This window comes from Ammodytes marinus (genome assembly GCF_949987685.1).
Source record: "Ammodytes marinus genome assembly, chromosome: 17".
Taxonomy (NCBI): domain Eukaryota; kingdom Metazoa; phylum Chordata; class Actinopteri; order Uranoscopiformes; family Ammodytidae; genus Ammodytes; species Ammodytes marinus.
Genome location: NC_137221.1, coordinates 16,150,083 through 16,174,840, shown reverse-complemented (window position 1 = coordinate 16,174,840; position 24,758 = coordinate 16,150,083). Strand labels below are relative to the sequence as shown.

The 24,758-nt window shown below is 39.5% G+C and overlaps 1 protein-coding gene across 1 annotated transcript in view; it reads right to left on the bottom strand.

The window, feature by feature from the left end:
* Positions 1–24,758, bottom strand: part of csmd2 (CUB and Sushi multiple domains 2) — a gene marked incomplete at both ends in the record, with an annotated part of 232,602 nt that overhangs the window by 108,805 nt on the left and 99,039 nt on the right. The window contains 4 exons of the mRNA XM_080045422.1: positions 923–1,047; positions 2,225–2,312; positions 3,771–3,848; positions 6,716–6,828. Of these exons, the coding sequence (XP_079901548.1) occupies positions 923–1,047; positions 2,225–2,312; positions 3,771–3,848; positions 6,716–6,828 (404 nt within the window). The remainder of the gene's footprint in view (positions 1–922; positions 1,048–2,224; positions 2,313–3,770; positions 3,849–6,715; positions 6,829–24,758) is intronic.

Sequence of the window (24,758 nt, the reverse complement as noted above, 5' to 3'; positions counted from 1 at the left end):
TGCCGACACTGAAGGTGACTTTAAAGAAAATAATACAGCAGGTAGGAAGCCCACTGAAGCAATTGCCTCCTATTTTTTTTTTAAATCATGGGAATCACGTTGTCTCATACACTCCACCTAGTGTGTGCCAGTACTGCAATGAAAGTCCATGACAGAGAAGAATTGCAGCAGCTCGGTGTGACTAGAAAGAAAGTCTGAACCAAAAGGGAGCTGTGAATTTCATGCTAAAGATAGGGCTGCTTAATGATCACCAATGCTAATTTAGGATACAGATCTCCAATTATTCCTGGATGATGTTTAATCTCCATTGATGCAGAACAAAGGCACAGTACCAAAGGTTCAGTATGGATGATGGAATGCGATACTCTTAAAGGGTCATTTCACTGACATTACTGTTGATGCTATATCAACCTGGATTTTGTTTTGTTTTTTTAATGTGATTATATGACCTGCACACAAAAAAGAGGGTCACACTTTTTGTCAATTTCTTAGTTCAAAGGACAACAAAAGATAACTTTCATAACAAGGCCTTCACCCCTGTTTCATACATACAATCCTTCACAGATGGTGGATGGTCCCTCCCCTTCGTTCTGTAAAATATCTTGACACATTGATAGAAGTGGAGTCACAGCAAAGCCATATAGCTGATGTCGAAGGGGATTAAAATCATGCAGATGATTATATTAGAATTGTGTTTGATTCAGAGATCTGGGTTGTTTAAAAGCCCTAGTGTGGAATCTGGACATAGACCTTCTTCCTGTTGTGGATACAAGTAAAGGTTGAAAACTTAAATCTAGTACAATAAGAGAACATTTGAAAAAGAGACGTCACATCCGCACAAAATAGCAGTACATTCACAAGCAAATCCATCAACATTTGGGCACCTCAGTATTAAAATGTAATCAGAGGTCAAATTCCTTACCCCTGCAGATGGGCCGATCATCACTCCAGCCTACATAGCTGTCTGTCACTCTGAGACAAGTGATGCTCTTTGAGCCCTGCAGTTCATAACCCTCGTCGCAGGAGAAATGCACTGTGGCTCCTCGTCTTCAGGAAATTACATACAGGGAAAAAAAAACATGAGTCACAATTGTTCCTGTAAAAATCTACTTTTATTAGTTGGAGTGCAATTGAGGTAATACCCTTACTATGGGGGAGACATATATTTTCTTAGACTTCCCGACTGTGATTTCCAAAAGTGGTCCATTGTGGGAGACGGGTGTTACCGATTTATCTGTGTTACAGTTAACCACTGATAGAGACAATATACCTGACAGGAATGAAACTCCATAATCCCACCGGTAATATCACCGTCCCACAGAGGAAGCCTGTAAGTGTGCAGTGTCTCAAATGGTAAGGTATGTGTTTCATTGTACACATTTCTCTATCTGGTTTGGTTTCAGTGGCTTTATGGGGCATATCAGTGGGCAATGTGTTGAATGCTAGAGGACATTTTAAGATGCAGACCATGTTTTCCATAACACCAAATAGTGTCCCCAAATTTAAACTTTCCCCCCAGCTTAATAACTGTTGACTGCATCTCAATTGTAAACAAAGTTCAAATCATTAACGTTGAACTGCAAGATAATTATGGAAAAATGGACTACATATAAAAAAGTGGTATTTGAATAATGTAGCATTGCTGACATTCTTATACGCATTGACTAATAAAGTTGTCCAATTATTAAAACAGCACATTTTAAACTTTGAAAACTTAATAAAAAAAAATATAACTCCCAAGGAGATAGTGGAACTAATTAAAACTCTGATATAACTCAATTTTAAGACAGGACAAATGATTTGGCACTGAAATACAGTAAATGTGGAACAACATTCTTAACAGGAAAACTGTTATAGAGCACCTTCATACCAATTACACAAGCTAATTAGGTCTAGTAGATTAAATTAGAAAAACTGAATGCCTCGTGTTAAAATCACTTTTTTGAAGAATTGTGACAAATGTCACACTAAAAAATTTAAAATTAGGCTAATGAAGCAATAACCGCAACGGAGTACGGAAAGAAATTACCTTGACATTTTTTTCACAAGCCATAAACATTAAAAACGATGTAGCTCAAGCCAATAGTATAGAGTTATATAGCTTAACAGGGTCATAACTGTTCTCTATGGACAATGAGGTCCTCGAAACCTAATGACCAACCAACTTAATCACTCATACTGTATCAGACTGTTCTAAAATCCTTCTTGGCTTTCAGCTTTTTACCTGAAGTCTGTGCCTTTTCTTTTCCCTCGATCCGGGATCCCCGGGTCTGGACACATGTTGTGTCCCTGCGCTACACCCATCTGAGACACTGACAGGAGAAGACAGAGCAAAAGATAAAAAACTTAATTATTTTTATTTTGAAAATGTTCTATCTTGCTGAAATACAGAATTTGTTTGTATTGGTATATGTTTGAGATTGATCAGAAGTTTTCACAAGCTGATTGTGGTTGTGCAGTTTGCAACTATGTCTATGTGAAAATACATCTTATCCCAGTGCACCTTCCTGGTAGTGATCACTTCAGTCATGTCATTGGGTGCAAAATAGTGGAAGGTAAGGTGCCAGAAGGGTTTGAATAAACTTGGCCAACGAGGAGAGCCCATCTGACTGACTGGGGAGGGTGAAAAGGTCTGCAGGGCCAAAGCAATGTGACACCTGCTCATTGGTCGGAGTCCCAGTGTGAAGCAAAGAATGTTAAACAAGGATCACTGTCAGCAGAGTAAACAGCATTTTAGAAGTAACATGACAATGTTGCATGTTACAGGCTGAAACTGATATGTACATACAGCCAAATCCTAATGAATTTGAATATTTTCACTCAAAAATCTTTCTGATAATTTGTCTGTCTTTCCAGTAGAGCGGAAAGACAGTTGGACAATGAAAAATAACAGGGAAATACATAGTGAAGAATGGAAGAAAAATACACTTTAGGGCAATTTAGTATAAAAAATAACAAAATAATAGGAAGAATAAATCTTTTCAGACGGACATGAGGTTTAAGAGCAAAAGTTGAAGGTAGACATGGAAAAAATTAATTCTAATGGCCTAGAGGCAGGCTTACCATTATTTCTTATTTTTGTTGGACAGGTTGTTCTTAAAACCAACATCCATCTCTCTGTGTCATTTTAGCTAAGTGACTCCTGGCTGTCAACGTGTTACAGATGTTCAAATAAGCCGAAGGGGATAATGACCGGTGAACTCAAGAAAGTGAGAGAGAACAAGGGCAAGAAGACAGCCACGGGGAAAAGAGAAAACCAAGGCGAAACCAATCCATTTGGTAATATAGCGGCATCTCTAGCACAGACTGGACTGAGTGTCCTTTGTGTCTGCACCCTTTACAACATTCAGCCTTTTCCCTATTCTCTGGCCGAGGTGTTGAGAAACTTTTAAATTACTTTGAGCAAGAGTTGCGAGCAAGTGAAAAGCTGAAAAGGATTGTTTTGGATCTTCTCATAGAGATGGACATGAGCGAAGGTAACAGTTCAAATTTGCAGGCCTTGAGTCAATTCAAGTCATATCATTTAATGAAATTGAAAGTTCAGTTCCAACTGCAGCTATACCTGTTTATTATCCTTGAGCTAAAAAGTGACGCTACAAAATATATATATATATATATATATATATATATATATATATATATATATATAAAATAAACAGGCGTATACCATGTTAGCCACTGGTGTCAGTCTGCAGTGCAGTGAGAAATACTGTATTTGAGGAAAAAATGACATTTCACTGAATAGGTGAGATGTAAGGTCTCTAACTTACACACTGATATCTTGTGGTGGTTGTCTTTGCTAGGCAACATCTTCACACCTCTTGACTTCAGTTCAGTCATCTTCTTCACTGTAGAGGAGAACAGAGCAAAGATGCATGAGGAAGTGCAATCATGACACCCACACGTTTCAGCAGTGCCCACATATCTGCGGCAATATATATATATATATATATATATATATATATATATATATATATATATATATATATATATATATATATATATATATTAGGGCTGTCAAATTAACGCGTTAATTTCGATTAAGTAATCACAGAAAAATGTACACGATTAAAAAAATTAACGTAGATTAATTGCACTTCTATAATTGCCCTTTTACCCGGTGCAAAATAGGTGAGACGATAGCGGAGCTGCACCTGTAGCTTGCGTACACGGCCCGCACGGGATTAAAGAGTAAAGAAAGAAGCAGGGGAAAGGGGCCGAGGGCTCTATGTCATAACATCCGGGCAAATAAGCATGAAGGTAGGAATACGTCTTATGTTATTCTCCGCAGTGTCTGTGCATTATTGATTTAGTGGGTGCCTAATTAACAATGTAGGTTCAAAACAGTAGGCCTATCTCTCAATCTTCCTCCGTGTCTCACTTTTGTTTGCTAGTTGCGATTGTCTAAACGGACACCCGCCCCCTCTCACTCTTCCTAGCATATGCCTGTCTTTTTTCCTCCTTTGTGTGTGCGTCATTTAGCCTGCTTGTTTTTTTGTTTTGTTTTCGGCGCCAGTAGTTCCTAAACGTATTTAATGTAGAAGCCTGGCTGAGGGGAGGAGACAGAAGTTACGAGAGACGGAGTGAGAGAGAGAGAGAGAGAGAGAGAGAGAGAGAGCGAAATGAACGGTAGCCTATAGGCCTACAGTTGTTTATAAACAGGCATAAAAGTGTCATATAAGTATGCGATTAATTTAGATTAATTAATCACAGAGCCTGTAATTAATTAGATTATTTTTTTAATCTATATATATATATATATATTAGGGCTATATATATATATATATATATATATATATATAAGTAGTTATATCAAATGTTATACTATACCATATACCATTGCCCACACCTACTCCAGCTATGCTAACAGCAGTTTTAACAAGGCAATGAAGGAGAATTGAGGTCTGGCCAAAAACTGTCACGCAAGAAAATGACTAAACTTTGTCTTTGAGACAATAAACCCAAACTTTGAATGATCTACAGCAGCACACATATGTTTTATGTCAATCCATAAAAAGTAAACTTTAGTTTACATAGAAGAAGAGACATAAGCAATGCACAATGTCTCTGCAATCTTGTGGATAGAATTGTCCAGGTAATAATATCAGTATTAGATTAGATACGACTATGTGTAGTAAACAACTAGGAATACAGAAATGAAATTATTGAGCTCCAGGGTAACTTCTAGAGAGAATAAAAGGCTCATTCAAATGCAAATTTATTCACCAAAAAACTTTTTTTTTAAACCATCAACAATGTCTGTGCAGCCTTTGATTCTCATCCTATTTATTATCTTTGAGGGTTCTTGACAAAGTAACTTTACCTTGTATGCACGAATGTGTGTGTATCCTTTGCTCAGCTTCAGGTGCATTGTAATTCAAATTCAAAGCTAATCTGAATCATGTGTCAAAATGTATGTCTATTGTGTGTCTTGGGAAAGAATGAGAAGAAAGAAGCTCATCTTGCATGTGTTACCCTGACGACAAAGAGGAGGAAATAAGGTATCATCATGTTTGTCATGAGGACACTAAGCTATTAAGATGCAGACATTGGATTGACCGAGTGGGGCTGTTTCCTCTGCCACTTGCAAATGAAGGACACTGAATAAGGAAATTGGTAACAATTTACAATAATGGTTCATTAGCTAACCTTTAGTTAATGCTTACTTAATACTTAAACATTAACAACGCATTAATTAACTGTTAAAAACTGCTAAGCTACCATCAATAGCATTAACTTAACATTAAATAACAGTTAATTAATGTACCCTTATTGTAAAGTGTTACCAGGAAATTAAATAAAGCAGACAAAAAAGAAGACATTCGATTAGTAGTCATTTATCACTCAAACATAGGGCATATCCGGCATCAATGGAACTGTCATGATGAAAATGGCGTGTGGGGGATAGGTTATTGAAGAGATGGAGTTGGTAGTCTCCCATTTCTCACTGATGTCCGAAAACATATTGTTCCAATAATCTTCATCCTCCTCCCTCTCTCGCTTTCTTATTTCTCATCCTTCCTAAAAGCTGACCCCTGAACCTCTAAGAGTAATGGGATGGGAAATGGATGCACAGAAGAGACAGGATTATTGTGTGTGTGTGTGTGTGTGTGTGTGTGTGTGTGTGTGTGTGTGTGTGTGTGTGTGTGTTTGTGTGTGTGTGTGTGTGTGTGTGTGTGTGTGTGTGCGTGCGTGTGTTGTCTTGTTCAATTGTGAGCCACTCTAATAACGAGTCTGCAAATCCTGTTTTATTCTGAAAGCAATCACAACTAGTCTGCCAAAATGATGAGATAGTTTCACTTGCTGCCAATTCAGTCCCAAAAAAAATCGTCAAATAAAGCAGATATTGATATGAATGGGAATGCAAGCTCATTTGCACTAGAAACACGATAAACTGTGTCACTCTACCTTATTTTCTTTAATGGGATTAATAACATAATCGAGGTTTACAGTTTTGTTTTGACAGTGCTGAAAAATGTGGGCACTGAGGTCACTAAGTCTAAATTCTCCAAGGAGCTTTGCATGAGAATAAGCTAATGGGCTGTCAACAATGTGTGAAGTTCATCCTTTGGGCGATTTAAATGTGTTTACGTTCAAGTTTCAGTAACAAGATGGTTGCTATTTCCCGGCACACAAGACCGTTTAGGATATGATCTAATGGTGGTAAATTATTAATGATCGTCCTTTTTAATATCAAAAGCTCTATTTGTCTTACCTTGGTACTGGGCGCTGAAACCTCTTAATTTGTGGTTGCCATCCGAAGTAAAGTGTAGTCGAAGCCAGTTCTTGCTGCTAATGATGGGTGAGGGAAGGTTGGGTCCAGTGAACCTGTAGACACATAGACAAAGGGATGAATTATTTTGAGTATCGGCATGTTAGCACATGAGTGTTTAAACATTCAAATGTTTAAAGACAGCAGTAATATTGAGCGTATCCTGTATATACACTCAGATTGATTTAAAGTTAAAGGCTATCTGATGCATTGGTTTAAACACTGATACACTTCCTTAGTAAATGGTATCAGAAAATGCATCTTTATGTCCTTAATTCATCAATATTTACTATGTATGTGTCTATTTAGTTTGGCAAGGCATAGCTTCATGGACAAGCTAAAAGTACAATAACTGTGTACTAACGTATATCGATTATTGGTATATATTCAAACATAACTTCTTAACTTTTTTGGTTCAGGCTTATCTGAGAATACAAAGTCAATTATCCACCATCTTTTATTTACTCTATCAACTGGCACTGTAAGAAAGGATTGTGCTCGCTTGTGCTTCTGTTTTGTGCCATAAAGCAATTAGACAATCCATCAGATTAACAATAAAGTCAAGCCCTTTTGGCAGACAATATATTATCTAGGCTGGCACAATCCGCCAGTATTCCCGGTGATTGTCTTGTTTGTTTATGGTAATTATACTAATGTTTCAAAATGAATGTGGCAGTGACTTAGAGATGCTAAAATTCTTCACCTTTAAAATCTATTAAAAAGAGGGTCTGGTACTCATGGGGAACTGTTATGTTAATGACTCTTAACCAAACTGTGGCCCAATGAAAAATGAGACCAAGATGGACCAGCGTTGGCATTTAAAGGACAATCTTTTATTACTTTGAAAAAGCAATAGTGAATGTTACTTCAGCAACACTTATAGTGCCTCCTGATCTGTATGCTAATAAGGTCTGTTGCTTACCAGGCACTTTTTCAGTTGTTCCAGCCAAAGTCATTTGGAGACAAATCATGGTTTATCTTGAGACACATTAACACACGCACACACGTGCACACCACATACAATTTGTGCACTTATACGCTCAAGCACAGATTCACATAATTTTACAATTCTCCACCCGTAAATTATATTTCTCCAACAATGTCCACCTCAACTGCCCAACCTACATAATCTGCTTCACCCTATAGGAGCAGATACATGCTAAGGTACAATCAGCCAACAAGCTCTCATTGATTCCACATAAAATAAACCAAAGAAAATGATTAAATAAAAATTAGAAAAGGACTGGAAAAAGGACATATGAGACATATTTTGCAAGCAAATAGATGGATAGATGTGGAGAGAATTAGCATTCATTGTGAACAAAGCTCTTATCACTCATACAGTAAGTTCCAGCTGCACTAGCTCAACCTATTGGTTATGTTAACTTGCCTGAGGGGTTGGGAGAGAGACAGAATGAGTGGAAATAGTTTACAAAGGAGTATTGGGCAGCAGGAAGGACATACCTCAAGGGAGAAATGAGACAATGACAATTGAGATGGGGGGTGGCATATTAAAATGTCAGTGATTTTGTTTTCTTCAGCCTCACTGCAAGCAAACAGCACAAAAGTGGAGAAGAGAGTAGGAAAGAGTATGTCACTGATGAAACGCAACCTTTCTTGTATCTCTCTCATGGCTGTTTTTAGCATGCAGCTCCATGTTACTGCCATCCTCCCACTTATAAGTCAGTGGTGCCAACGACCTCAACCCTTGGTCAAGAGATTTCCACTGAAGCAAGCTTCTCTAATACAACAGTTATGGTAATTGAGAAAATGTTAAGTTCAGAGAACACATGGGGTTGTCCCTATTTCCTAACCAGGTGATGAACTTATTTTGATACTACGCCAGTGGCCATGATGATGAGGGTGGTTGTTTCAAAAGGTGTGTGTTTGTTAACATGGGTGTTCAGCCCAGTTATTGTGCTACACGTTTTTGTATGTATTTGAAAACCACACACCCAAGCAACATTGTTACATTCAAGGGGATATGTTGGAGGCACCTTTCAAAAATCTGAATTAAGATTTGTCTATTACATTATTAAGGAGCTGTATTGCTGCTTATTTTAACCTCACAGTTCATCGTCTGTTGTCTTTCCACACAAAAACACATTTGCAGCTAATAATAATTAGCTGCAAATGGTATAATGAATGCATGGTATAATGAAAATAATGCGGAAATGCTAAGCCATGTTGTACGACACTGGCCTTGATTTACAACAGCAAGTGCACGACTGATAAAGTGAGCTGGCATGCCTCAGGAGATGTTTTATCGCCTAAGAGAAAGGGTAAGATGAAGCAGTGAGAGGGCTTGTGTATTGTTGGGCAGATGTGAATTTGGAGTGGTACTATTAGAGCGCCAGAATCACTTCTGGCTCTGAGTACACAGCTCGGTCCTGAGACAAATCCAAATCCTGGGTAGTAAATCTCACATGAATTACATTGCATATGATCCCCCAATCCGCATGGAGACACAAAGGCCTCCAAAACGCTTGTGCCAAGATTTGAAATGCAAACTGCTTTGTTCTGTTATGTTGAGTTACTCCGCTTTTCACCATAGGGACAAATGAAAATGTTCCTTTGAATTAAAAGGTGGAGTAGGCAATTCTGGAGAATGTTTGTTTGTCAAAAAATGTTTTGTCAACATCAGGGCATGTTGCTAGCTACTTTGGGCCCACTTTGTTTACATACCAGTTTACAGAGCCTAGGCAGTGTACTAACATACTTTTTTTTCAGCGAACACACAGTACGGACAGGAAGTGTATCGTGAGGAGACATTCATTGATTTTGACTCAAGTGATTTTTTTTCAACATGTCCAGAATCGCTGAGTCCACCTTTAAAAGGGAAAATATGGGCAGAAGTCAGCTTAGATCATCAGCACGCAACAAGCAAGCTTAAGTAACTGTGGCAGTGGCAGAGGATAAGGAACTGATGGGTACACCATTAAGGCTTAGACGGTTAATAAATATGGGATGAGGGATGAAAGGACCGGCATAAATATAATTTCGACCCCATGTCACCTCTGCCTTTCGCCCATATCACTGTCAACCCCTTTTTTTCTCTTTGCTGAAAACCATTAAAGTTTAAGGGTGGAAGTGGCCATGGGGAGAAACATAGAAAGTCCTGAGCTTGCTGATGGAGGACTTCTGAAGGGTGTTGAGGCTACTAGAAAGCTTTTCTTTCTGGAAAAACATCTAGGTTTTGATGCAGCTCGCTTACATTGCCCGTGATAAACAGTCACAAAAGGCGTGAAAGGGTCATTATCATACGCTATTTCATAAGTGAGCATCAGATGTCAATGCATCCAAAGTCAAATTTGTAAATCCCTGTTTCTCATACTTGTCTTTTCATTCATATTATGATTGATAGTATACGCAAAACCAGTTCACGCAACAACCATGGCATTTACGTAACACTTGCACAGAGATCATTTCCATAATGATGTGATTGGACTCATTAGATTGTTAATGCCTTTCAGAATGTTGAACAAAGGGCATCAGTTAATTCAGCAACCCCTTCTTATTGGAATGGGTTTTATTATTTTTTCATATTTCTCGTTTCATGTCATCCGTTTCCTGTGCAAGGGGCATGGTGTCAAATTACTCTATGCATAATCAGCAATGGGTGGAGTTATGGTGTCAGAGGTGACTAGCTTCACATTAGGATCAAATGCTTTAAATCACTATTCAGCGCACTGATTCGTTGAAATATGGCATCTGATGACCATGTATTTGCTCATGTGCGGATGTGCTTGCATGTGAGAGGTGGGGAGAGGGCCGATTCTGGGCCAAGAACGTCCCTGTTAATTGCAGTTACTTAGGCAGATCAATCAGAGCTCTGCTCAGTATGCAGGTCCTGGTCTTTACAGCAGACTGGGGGTCACCGTGACTTTAAAGGCAAAACTTTCAGTATTTTAATGAGGCTATGTGAATTATAGCACAGGCCAGCTTTTCCAGATGTACTGTACATGCAGGCACACACACACACACACACACACACACACACACACACACACACACACACACAAACAAACAAACCCATAAACAAACCAGTTAATATTCACACTTACAAGCACAAATGCGTGTATCAACAAATTGGCAGTCTCTCTTTCTTTTCTCATTCTCCCTATAAAACACACACACACACACACACACACACACACACACCCCCCTTGGAGGTAAAACTAATCAGTATGGAAGACCCTAAAGTTCAGAATGGCAGTATTAAAGCAGTGGCAGTTGAGCTGTAGCTGTGACCTTCAGATGTTACTGAGACCAGACATACACTGGGGGTTACATGAACCACCAGAGCCACCTGCTCCAAACAACATAGAAACCTCAACAACACTGGATATTCATTCCTTCAAACGACAATCAGCCAAGCAGTAAAAAACAATCAACCTTACACTATAAGTTAAGGCCAATGTATTTGGAGAGGCCTTCGGGGCAGTTATTTCTCATGGGTGGTGCTCCACTGGAACAAAGCTCAGAGCGCAATAACAAGGAACTGCAGAGGAGATTGAGACCTCCATTGGCCAAACCAGCAAAACTGCAAAGCCATCAGAGCCAACATGCATACTTTTCCCTTATAGACTTCTTGGTCCAACAGAGCCAAAGTGTATGTTCTTCTTCCTCTCTCAGCCCTCATGTATTATTCATAGTCAGACCTCTGGCCCCATCAGAAAGCCTTGTTACATCTTCTGAGGGATCCCTTTCTTCCTCTTCCCACAACTCATTGTCTGCCCTCACAGAACATATAATATGGACACTGATTGAAATAAATTTTCTTTTGGGAAGAACAATGCCCCGGCCTTCCCAATGGTTTCCTTTTTCTTCTTCTTTTTTAAGGAATTTCTTTACATTTCTTTAAGCCTATCTCTAAGCTTCTTGTAAATACACTTTTGTGTATAAGTAATTCTAAAAACACACATATACAGCAGATATTAAAATCAAGCTTGGGGATAACTCCATGAGAACAACTTCTATATAACCTTTTCAGGAAATTGCCATTCACAACCAATCTTCCTACACTGCCTGCACTTCTAAATCTCAGATCTATTTTTCAAAGAAATGAAATATGAGAGCTACAGTGCTTTGATTGAGGATATACTCATCCAATTTTAATCCTATTACAAATGAATATGAACCGTATTGGGTACTTTGCGATGCTGTTTAATTTCCTTCACCAAAGACAAATGTGTAGTAGCCACACCAGCACACGTTTCAACCTGAATAAGTGTTAGTTGATTTTCCTCACAAGGAAATAATATTACTATTCATCATGAATGTCAGGCACATTGGCATAGTTTAAGTCATTGTAAAATATTTGTGTGTTATCTAACAATGTGGACAGTGTGTAAAGGAGTTAATAAAAGCAAAGCTCTAAATAGAAGGAACAATTTAATATCATATAATTTAAAGTTAGAATGCAAACCTACACTTTACTAATAACTCAAACCTTTATTCTTTAACTTGTTTCAGTCACAATCTGTGTACATGTATATTCACAAGGCTGTACAAAATCACAAAAAACTTTAATTTTTAACATTCTCCAAAAGTTGACAAACAATTTAAAAGGGCGATCCCAGGAATTCCTCCGCCACAGCTTGTTTTGAGTGAACAGGTATACAAAGTTCTTATTGCACCATGACGTTTCCACTCCCTAAAAATGTCACTGACTTTTTTTAAGATATATTTATAGCAGCTCAAACAGCATACGCGCAAACAAACGATTGGGGCAAAAATATTAACTGAAGCAGCTCTTTCTGTGGAAGTATTAAGGGGCCACTTGTTCCGCAATTGACTCTAGTGTCAGTGTGATTTATTACTCTTGTTCAAAAAGTCAAGGTGGATGTAGGTTTAGTCACTGAGAGCAAAGCAGAAAGAGAAATGCTATCGACTGGGTTGTGGAACAATGCTGATGAGGAAACCGTACAGAGTCTAATGTATTCGATTCTTGAATGTTTGCCTTAAAATAAATTACCCAAACAGGCCCAAATCACCTGTTGGACGAAGATGAACTAAACAACAAATACACAGGCATTCTTTCCATCTCTCCCCATCTGTTCAATTTGTGTCAAACCCAGCTGACATGCCACTTTGCCATTATCCCTCTGGAATGTTGCTGAAGACACAAACTCACAAATACAGGCATATACACTATCAATCACATCGCAACTCATAACTATGTGTGTGCACTTCTCAATAAGTGTTATCGTCTGCGGGCCTTATTGGATCTGTGGTTAACGGGAGAAAAACAAATGAGTTTCCAAGGTCACTCTTAAAAGCAATAGTGATAATTGAGCCATCCCTGCAGATCTATCAAACACAATAGTAAACACACGCCAATAATATCCTAGGGCCGATTGCAGGGACATCATCCAAGGAGGCTTAAAGAGATATACATGGAGAGAAACAGTTGAGAAAGACAGTGACCCCCACAGTTTGACGGAGACAAGCCAGCTAGAGAGGCATATAGTGAACACAAACGGTAGGTGAATGAAATAAGTCATGGTGATAAGTATTGTAAACAATCATTCACAATATTTAAACAAAATTTGACAGAATGGTGCCTCACAATAGCTGAAAAGCTAAACAGAAATGATTGTGACACCAGCAGTGGCACAATATTCAACTAGTTGCCTTTCTTACCCACATTCAGCAAGCCATGCTCTATGACAAGCAAATGGCTTATAGGTGTAAGCTACAATGGCCCACAGAACCAGGGCCAATGATTACAATATACTGACAACTGACGCTTGAGTGATAGTGCTCAGACGCTGCCTCAAAAGAAACCTAAATTAATAATACATGTTAAAAAAAGAAAAATGTATCTCACTTACCAGTATTACCTACAGTATGTATCAGTAGCTAAACTGTAGCTCATATCATGACTAAAAAATTCACTGTCATTTAATAGGCCTAACTATTAAAATATGCCACGTTGTTCCATCTGGTGCAACGCTTTTATAATAATATCACTAATAGGCCCTTTCACACCGCCGCGTGGCAACTCGCCGCCTCCATTGCTGTGGTTGCTGCGCTGTGGTATGAAAAGGCCTCATAGGTTGCCAATGTTTTTGTTCTGGTAAAGGATGTGAGTAGGGGTGTGAATCTTTTGGAATCCTATGATTCGATTCAAATCTCTGAGGATTTCAGGATCTACTCTAGGCCACTGCTTACCGTTAGATGCTCAATAATCATTGAACTCTTGCTAACAAGTTAGCTACTCGCTAACCATTAGCCACACTTTGACATAATGGGTCAAGCGACAAAGGGTCCTAAAATCGCCCTATATCGTAGCGGAGTTGGAAATACTTGGGTCAATAAATCGATTCCCCCATCATCTTGAAACTGTAGACCTCTTCTCACAAAAGACTCACCGCAGTACACTGCTGACCATTTGCCCTTTATATCACTTGTTTTGTTAATGATAACTGAAGATTAAATATCAGATCTGATGTCAGTTTTAGATGGACATATATGCTTCACTGGGAAATGTATCTCTCTCCCTTCGTTTCCCTGTCTATCTCTCAACCTCTTTGTGGTTTGTATGTACAAGCTATTCGTGTTTCAGAGTGAGTCTGAGTTGACGCAGTATGCAAGGAGACAGGTGTAACCATGTTAATGATATTGAACTTGGCAACACTGTCAAATCCCCCCAAACACAGCCGGCATATTGTATTCCCTTGATACCAGAGCTTCATGAAATAACATCGTTATTGCTGCAATATATTGTTGGGAGAGGAGCATCAATGGGTTTTTGCATGCTTCTCTTCTTGTATTTATTTGTGTATGGGTGAGATTGCAAGTCCCTGCACAGTATACGCCTGGGTGAACATATTTAATGTCAATGCTAGCTTACACGGAAACAATCACAATGCACATACAAACACTTGAGAATCATCATCCATTCCTGTTTAAGGTTAGAATCGGACACTATTCAATTTACTTTTCAACGTTTTCTGTTGGAATCTTACACTTAAATAGTATCTTTGTTGATGACAGGTAGATTTATTTTTGCACTAATTACAGATTTTTGGTGGTGTTTTGGTTTTCCTTTGCATTAAGAGAGAGTATAATATGAATACATTCTGATTATCTGATTCTGATGTACATCTTTTAAATATAATTACCTCAAATGACCGCTGTTGGTTTGTGGAAAAGCCGAAAATATGCATTATTTTATTATTATTTTTGAAGTTCATGTGGTCATTAAATGCATGCATGATTTAACAGGAGCCCATTAGTAGCAGTAACTTACTGGCATTCATAAAACTAAATGGCATATAAACCTATGTTGCTATGCAATTTGCTCCCATCACTTTTTATAATGAAGGCACTACATAATGCAGAGTCAGTATTTTCCCTTTACAATAATAGACTCAAAGGCTCTCACGTATTGAAGGGTAGTACAGTGTATAAAGGTCGACATAAAGTATAAAGCAAGCTTATCAACTATAAATGTAACAATATATAAGGATAAGTAAGAATATGTAAAGAGACCATTAAAATACATGTATTATTTCACCTTTTTCCTTTTTATTTAATACTTAGATCCTTACACAACAGACTGCTTAAATCAGCAGAGAATGAGTGTAAAACATAGACTAGCAGAGGATTCATGATAGGGAGACGTTATTACCGCACCAAAGTGCTTGAAAATAACATCCAGCATGTCTATACTTGTACATCATTTTGGGATTTGGGCTGCTTTCCACACACTTCAGTTTTACTCTAAATCACCCACTCCAAAATACAACTACTATTTAGTTCTAACAACTTGCACAATGATCTCCTTATCTTTTACTGTTGTGTTAGTCATAGGGGATTCCGCACTCAATTCCCACAGCTTTGCTTTTTCAGGCATCTTTTCAGGTTGTCCCCGAAGATGCTTTCTGAACAGAAATATATTTAACTCAAACTCTAGTATGTGTTGTCGGTTGCACCAACATGGACACAATGCCATGTCTTCCAAGTCTATTTTTTGTGATTGCACCTGTTCCAGGACCCACATGCTCCCCCTTGCACCAAGGTGGAGGAAGTAGAGTAACTGTGGTTGCAATTATGCAGATCAGGTGGTGCAATGCAGCTTTTGAATGCTTTTTGGCAAAACATTGTTCTCCCATGTCCACCTACTCAGACCATGTCTAGACAAAAAGGCAAGCAAAATACAGGGGAATTCAAGTTACTTGCATTGGTGGAAGGTGCTAGGTGATCCCTCCAAAAGCATGTAAGACACAATCATGAAATGTTGGGATACGTATTTAAATGTGAAATTCCATCTAAATCCCTGAAGCTATCATACAGGAGATGGAAAGTGTGTATTCCTTTTGGAGTATCTAATTTAAAGGATGAACTGTGCATTACTACAAACAAGCAATGCATAACAAACGTTTGAATAAAAACCTTTTATTTTACTACTAGGTAATAGTCAGGAACTGCACTCTCCAGGAATGTAAATCCAAATTTAAAAAAGGGACATTATCTCCACATGGAGGCTTATTTGAGGTGTATAGTTGTGTGTTACAACCCTTCTTTCTGAAGATAAAATCTATCTTCTCCTTAGAGACAGTGGCTTCTTCCATCCCATTAGGGAATTGCCTGCTGCCTTTAAATGGGGATTTGAGGAGTTGTTTTGATATGATGCTGATCATTCCTCTCAGCCTGTTCTTCAAGACTGTGCCTCTCGACACCACGCCTGTGTGTTTCTGTCATGGGTTGGAGCTTGCAATTGTGACTGCAGACAGTTTCAGTCTAAAATAGACGTAGAACAGAAAAATCTGATTTGCAGCATCGTTACACCTCAGAATGGTACACAGCAGTAGCACACACTGGCTGACTATACGGCAAAACCTATCGTCGTTGAGCAGGATTGACTGAAAGGAAATAAATATCATGCAATTTAATTTTGCCACATATTAAATAACCACTGAACTGACTCATTTTAAAATTGTGTTTATTGGCTGGGTCCCACTAAGGAAATGACAATAGAGAGAATACAGGGAGGTGTCAAAGCCAAGATATCTGAAGCAAACGCCTTTTTACATTGGTGTGATAATTTGAGACAAAACAACAACTGAGCTCATTAAAGCCAACTCTTCATAAGGTCTTTCAGAAAATGATCAATCACTTTAATTTCCATGTCAGCGTGATGCTTACATTCTCTTAAGCTTAAATTGCTTCTACTAATCTTCCCCCTTGACTTTCTAATTTCTAGTGTCCCCTCCCTCTTGTTGTACTAATGCTTATTTAAACTAAAAGCCTTTGGTGGAAAGCCTGATCAACTTGTTAAAGGTGTCGTTAGCGATTCTAGTCAATGTTTGTTGTCAAAATCAGTGAAAATCTCCTGGATCGCTAACTCCACCTTTAAAGCAGCTACGAGTAACATTTAAATATCTTTTAAACAGCCTCATGTTTCCTCTCATAATCATAAATTACCTTTAACAGCAAACGAGAACATCAGTGCAAAGAAAGACGTTTTTATATAGTTTTTATTGCTGCATTTGATCTGGTCGTACACCCAGTCCGATTTTCGGTTCACGCGTGCATGCTCTATGGTCACATATCCGTATTGGTCACAGATTTCAGTGTGGCGCAGGAACGTGAATTGAGAAGCCTATCCCTCCTGGTGAGGGAAGGGGAGCGGGAGCCTTGTTTGAGACAGTTGTTTGTCGTCATAATGACTGATAACGGGGCTGAACCATTAAAGAAAAAAAAGAAAATGCAATGAAGAAAAGCTAAAAGGGAGAGTGATAGTCGGGCAGGAGGGCGTTGCCAAGCAACGTATACACAATTTCACGCAGCGAAACTAGACTGCAGTGTTTACTCCTAAATGAATGAGCGGTAGCCTACTAAAACAGTTTACTTTGCCTCACCAGCATCATCAGATGACCATTATTCATCGGAAATAGTCATTATTTACAACATAAACACATTACCTCATCGTGATCCATACTAACTGCCATCTCTCGTTCATTCGCTTTGTGTGAGGACACGGGGACTCGTTCAGCTCCGTGAGAGGTGACAATGCATCAACTCATTGCAATCAGGTGTGTTTAGCACTTACTGGCATTAGTTGATGCTGTGTCACCCATAGACTCACGGAGCCGAAAAGAGTCCGGTGCCCTCACACTTTCAACACACGGACACGCACCATATTGCTTCCTGATTATTTGAATCTTGCACTCCCTGCACGAGCTACAAAACAGCTTCACGGCAGCTGGCGTCGTAATAATACTACCGCTTTTGTTCAAAGGTGTCGCCAACGTGCCGACTTACTCGTAGTAGCTTTAAATAAAAGTGATTGTTCTATCCTGATGCCACATCTTTTACTGTGTCCTGCATGTGGTAATGAGCCGCACGGACAAGCTGGAAATGGATAGTGGATGTACCCCAGATGGACATCTAGTGTCCCAGTTGCTCCCTTCTTTCATCTCACTCAGACTCCTTGCTCCCTTGTGGCATTGCTCACACACTGTTCGACCATACCACAGTACATCTCTCTTCCTCTACGTCATTATAAAGTACAGCACTCGTTTGTCAAGATTTCTCTGATCATGTACCATCTTACAAAGTGTGCAAGGATAGATAGCTTTGAGATGTCCATGTCGGCAGAAAAAAGGCAAATGTGGGCGTAAGATGGCTTCATGGTGGGAGGAAGAGAGGGAGGGCGATACAGGCAAGAGATAAGTAGCCTTGAGAGTACACAGGGAATGAGTCATCCAGGCACCTAGGGCTGCCAAAACTCAACCACAACCTTTACTTTCAGTGCCTCTTCTTCCGATTGTCCCTCCTGCTGTCCACCCACAGTATTACTTTCCCCCCAGGAACTTAATGTATTTTTTTAGTTTTTTTAATTAGCTTGAGGGTCGCTGATAAAAGCAGTCTCACTGTGAGACTCACCCATTCAAATATTTTTTTCCTAATGAATGAATGGAAAAGAATGGGGTGCAAAAAAGATAGAGAAGGTCTTTATTCCACCGCTGTGTTCAATGGCCCTTTTGTCAGACTCCCAGTTTTGTTTTTCAGAGATTAGCGTTTGTTCTCTTTCGTTTGCCATCACTCCCTGTAATCCCTCCCTCTGTTTTACTCTGCTGCTCCGTGCCTACTTTTGGGGCATTATGCAATGCAAATGGATGCCACTTTCAATATTAGCTGCTCTGTCTTCCTCCATCTCAAACGCAACGTTCAGATGAAAGGAAGGACGAGGGTGAGAAATAAAATGGATGAGAACGCTGTGCTTCTTATGTCCCACATTTTAGGGGCTGTAAACAACTGAGGAAAGAATCACATGTATATAAACAGACAGCGGAGGGACATGTGTTAAAGTTTGATCAGACAAGTGGACTAACATAAAATCCCGATGCCAAATCCAACTGAATTGCATTTCTGAGAGAGGCATGGTGAAATAAAAGCTTTCAAACAATTATTGTGGGCTGGCAGGTGACTGAGATGCCAGCCTCCGCCAGCCTCTTTGACTAGTTAAACACAATCACAGTAAAGTGCAAATGTTCCATGAAAGTTAGCAAAACAACAATTTACTATATGGAATGAATTATCATTAATATTATAAGACTTTTTTTTTAAACATACAATTACATACACCCATTCTCACGTCAGCACCAGCTCAATTTGGGGGTGTGGGTGTGCTTTAATCTCTGTTCAAGGCAATCGTTGATCCTCTTTCCAGATAGGACAGCAAAAATCAAACAAGCCAGGTGGTATTGAGCCTTTAAGTTATCTTGGCAAAGTGGAATTGGGCCAAGTTCTCTTCCATTACACAGCAGAGAGCAGAGATATTCGCTCTGGCTGATGGAGTCTGATCTCTTCTTCCATTAGCCTTTATTGTTCATCCAGTCTGAAACCATTTGTGGGAGATAACACACACTTATATAGTCTTTTATGGTTACACACTTCATTCAGCTTTAAAAAGGTATTCATCTTATTCCATGCATTTCTGCTTTATGTTCTTTTGTCGCCCAGTTTTGAGGAAAATATTAAAGTCATTAATCAAGTGAAGTGGGAAGAGAAACTAACGGAAAACACCTTGAGGTAAGAGAGAAGAGAAGAGTTATCTTTTATACATCACCCATGACTGTGACCGATTTGTCGTAAAAACACCATCCAATTAAGAGAGGTCCCTCCATCTGCTTCTCCCTGAGTCAGCGCTGACCTTTCACCCACAACAACCTAAGCCATGATATATCCACCGCCACTGTTCACGGCAGGTGTGCGTCCGTTACAGTTGATAGAAAGCACCCATTAACAAAAAAAGACATAGAAATGTATCTATAGACCTTATATACTGTAGATGCATGTGTGAGTATGCGGGTGTCAACGTCACAGAGCCAAAGCTAATTTTACCCAAATGCCATAACTCTCTGTTCTTAGACGGCATGTAAATAGGAAGAGTTATATTATACAAATAGACAATCAAAAGGCTTTATTTTCATGTATTCTAGATCATGAGAAATACAAACTACAAAACAACCATGAAAGTTCTGTGTATATATAACACTGTAAGTACGCACCGGCTCTAGTATAGTCGTTTCCCGTTGTTGACTGGTTAAATAAAGCTTTGTATGAGTTAATAGTAATTGCCTGCACAGTATTCCGAAGCAGAACTTGTATCACGGGTCACTTTGCCTCTCAGCAATATTTTCTGGGACAAGTCATTTGCTTGTTTACATTATCCATCTTCCATCAGTCTCATGGCAAATTTTGCCTTGGGCAAATATAACTGCAAATGCAATTCAGCTGTTATCTCCAACATTGCATCAATTTAAAGCAAAAATTGGTGCAGTCAGCTTTAAATTCAGTTGTTCACTGTCACTCCAAATATTAATCAAAGATTGCAATCACTTTATGACCCATAGAGGTACCACTTTGAAAAGGTTAACATAAAGGGTTTATACAAGGTAAAACATTTAAATGGACATGGACACATGTACAGTGCACGTGCTCCTGTGCATGTCTATATGTGTTTTTCTGCTGCATGCCCCTGATTTTAGCCAATTTCAGGTGGAAACATGGTATTCGTTCAGTGTCACTGACAGGAGTTACACCCCACTATGGGATATATTTAACATCTGGGTCCATGGATGACTTTGGCGGTGGATGCAGTATGTGGGCGGACACATCAACGCCATCCTCATTCCCTCACTGTGTGGATTAATGAAGCCTTAATAGCCCATGTCATTAGGCTGGGTGGCCACTGCCTGTACTGCAAAACCCTGGAGAATCTTTAATAGCAATATACGGTATAGACTGGACAGTATATAAACACAAGCAGATCATGAGCCCAGGGCAATGAAAAAATACAAGGACCCAAAGGATCTGTCAATTCTGAGGAGATTTTTGTTAATCCAAGTGGAAATGTTCAACCTTGAATTCCTCCTCCATCCTGCAGGCTACAAGCCACTGATACAATGACAGTGTAATCATGCCTGCATTTTACAAAAATGACCCTACAGTCATTAGAAATGAAATACATAATTCCCTTGACATGCACAGTTTAGTATGCACAATCATATAGAAGTCATCATGCAAACACACACACACATACACACATTCATGGACAAAACCTGCCAAGAAGGCACATAAACAAAAGAAAGAGAGACAAAATGAGACACACACTGAGACATACACGCTCCGTTAAGGTTTCTAATAATGGTAAATGACTAATATTAATCACCTTTCTCCGTCTCCGTGGTGATTATGAACACATTAATCAGCAGCATGTCTGCCAGTTGGACTTGAGCAAGCCAGGCAGAAAGAGGGATGGGGGAGAATGAGTGAAGCAAGCAGTGCACCAGTGGAGAAAATCACTGGAGGGATGAAGTTGTGTTTTTCCTTTCCCATAACATTAAAAAGTTGTTTTGCCAATGGGTGGAAATAGTAGACGGTGAAGAGTGTAATAAGACGAGCTGTTAAAATATAGATGGGACCTGCTTCATTATTCTGAGCAACCCAAACCAACATTCTGTAGCCCTCAGAAACACTTGTGTTTGAATGCTCATGCACCAAGACGCTGTCTGGCTTTCCCTGCCATGTATAAAATATCCAGATATGTAGTGTATCCCCTACTCAGGAAGGCATGGGGGGTTGTAGATGTGCATACGACACATCCAACTTTCCTCAGCCAAAGAACTTGCCAACAATGGGTGCAAACACATAGCCGACTCACCATTTGGTAGAATTCATAAAACAGGGTTCAAAGTTAGACAGTCACAAAGCCATTGACTAAGCCCGCCACGCAAAATAAATAATTATATTAGAAAATCCCTAATTATTCTAAGTTCCTGCTGCTGTTGATGATCATATTAATCATGATAATTATATTTGCAAATCAAGGCTGTATAAAGCCTACCCATGTACAATGTAGGGTTTCAACACTAACATTTAAAGGTGGTTGCCAGGCTAAAACCCAGCATCAACTTTTGAATAATTTAAGATACTATGTCAGCTTGATAATGAAAATGTGAAAATAAATTCTTTTGAATCTTTAGTGTCAGTTAACGTGTCTAAAACTGTCAGTGAAGTCGACCAAACCAGACCCTGGTACAACCTCCTCTACTGCCATCCACTGTGATTTGATATTTGGCTGACAGCGCTGTAAGCAGACCTGACACCAGCAGGAGAGAATATTCAGGGTGTACTGGGATTTTAAAAATGAACCATGAGCAAGACGAGCACTTTTACGTTCGCTGAATGGAAATCCGATGTTTTCAGATCACAGATGACGAAGAAAGACATTAAAATATTAGGAAAACATGAGACTTGTGTAGGCTGATGAAGGCAGAGATCCTCATTAGTATCTTTTGAAGCCAAATCCAATTCTGAGTTGGGTATGTAATAATGATTGTAGCATACTAAAGGTGCGAACACACTAGGCACTTTACACGCGTACAGACGCGTATGAAATCGGCCGTTTTTCCATAGGGAACCATTGGTTTACGCGCGTACATGGCGCGTAAATGCGTCACTCGCGCTAAAGCAAAATTTTCACTCGCGTTAAAGCAACATTTTTACGCGCATATATATTACGCAGCTAAATTTAACTTTTGTTGCTCCTCGCGCAAGGACGGATTAACATGACCACGGGCCCTGGACACAAACCAGTCATGGACCCCTACCAACACGCAAATACACGCACTAGCACACCGTGCAATCCACAATCACACACATTATAATGCAGTGCACGGCCTAGAGAGAGAAAGAGAGAGATAGAGCGAAATACAATTCTATAAAGTCTCTCTGGTGCTGCGCAAGAGAAAGAGACTCTTTGCGCCGGAGCCTACTAGACAGTTAGATTGGGGCAGAGACACCGGCGATGCGAGCGCGTGCTTAGCGCGCGAGCAGATTTTTTTTGCCATTGTAAGATCTCTGCGCCTGCTTTTTGGCCCACCCTTGCCCCCCTCGGAGCCTACACTCAATGTCTGAGCGAAGCAGCGCGTCACCCGGTGAAACGCTGTGTTGGTGTCGTTCAGTGAGACAGACACACTCTGTGGTTTAAAACTAAATGATCACAGGGGATTCCTGCACGTTAACGGGTGTCGAGGGGACATGCTCCGCGATCTGATTGCATGTCCCGAGCCTGGATACCCCAATCTCACTGCCGACTAACTGTAAAGTGAAACAACCGCCTCGCTCGTTACACTGGTAGGCCTACTGGTGCGTAAAGGGAACGCACAGTTGGCAAACTCTCCTCACTACAACTGCCACAGCAGAAAAGCCACTGTAGGTCGATCGCTTTGTCGATTCGTGCCTCTGACACGTTGACTCGCATCATAATGAGTAGGGATGGGGATCGAAACCCGGTTCTATCAAGGACCCGGTTCCACTTTTTTCAAAACCCGAAAATCAATAACGTTTGGGCTTATCGATACCACTATCGAGTCTCGTTGTTTTTTTCTCCCGTAGGTCCTGTAACGCAATTGTGTGTCCCTCGAGTCGCGTCACGGTATTTAAATCAAATCAAACCAATCACTGCTGCATGTCCGCCAATGTTTATGAATGATATGCAAACAGGTATTAAAAGTAAAACAAGTGAAGTCTGGCAGTTAACTTCGCTCGCGAGGATGGCTGAACGGGCGAAAAGGTCTATGGTTTGGCTTTATTTTACCAAGCTCGAAGATAAAGCAGAAGCGAAATGCAACTTATGTTGCAAAATCATTTCTTGTAAAGGGGGGAACACAACCTCAATGGCCAAGCACATCAGCATTGTGCATCAAATAAAGGCCAAATGCAGTACCTTCGACTGTCTCTGGATTGAAAAGACTCGGTCTTCTCCTCCTCCTCCTGCTGCTGCTGCCGCACCACAGACGGGCCCGTCTTCATCATCCACAAAGTACCAGCGGTAAACTCACACAGACTGTGTAGCTTGTTGTCCCGTGACTCCCGTCAGTTAAAAATAGTAATCCAATTGTGAAATCCGTGTTGTAATCGGCAGCATACAAGCTAGTTAGCTTAAAAAGTAAACAAAGTTTTCAGACGTGCTGCGTGATGATGTGTTCAGGATGGCTCAGTAAAACGACTATTAGGTTATCATGATGCGTTCAAGTATAACGTAAAGGAATGGGAAATTTAGTTTTTGGCAAAGAAACATGAGTAATACAGTTGTATTAGTGCTCTCATCATTTTAAAATATATATTTAAACTACTGATGCCAATATTTATTAGAAATTTAATTTAATTTAAAATACAATTATTTATTTCCTAAATATTTTCCTAATCTCTAAAACATGATAAAGTGACAGTAGACAATACATTAACCAACAAGTGCGAACATTTATATATTTTTTTCATAGATAGTATACACTTGATTTTTTAAAACCAAAAATAATATTTTCTTCAAAATATAATAATAATAACAATAATAGAAAAGTATCGATAGTGGTATCGATAAAGACCCGGATCGATAAGGCATATCGATAAAGGTATCGATATCAATAAATATTAACGATCCCCATCCCTAATAATGAGTCGAGGC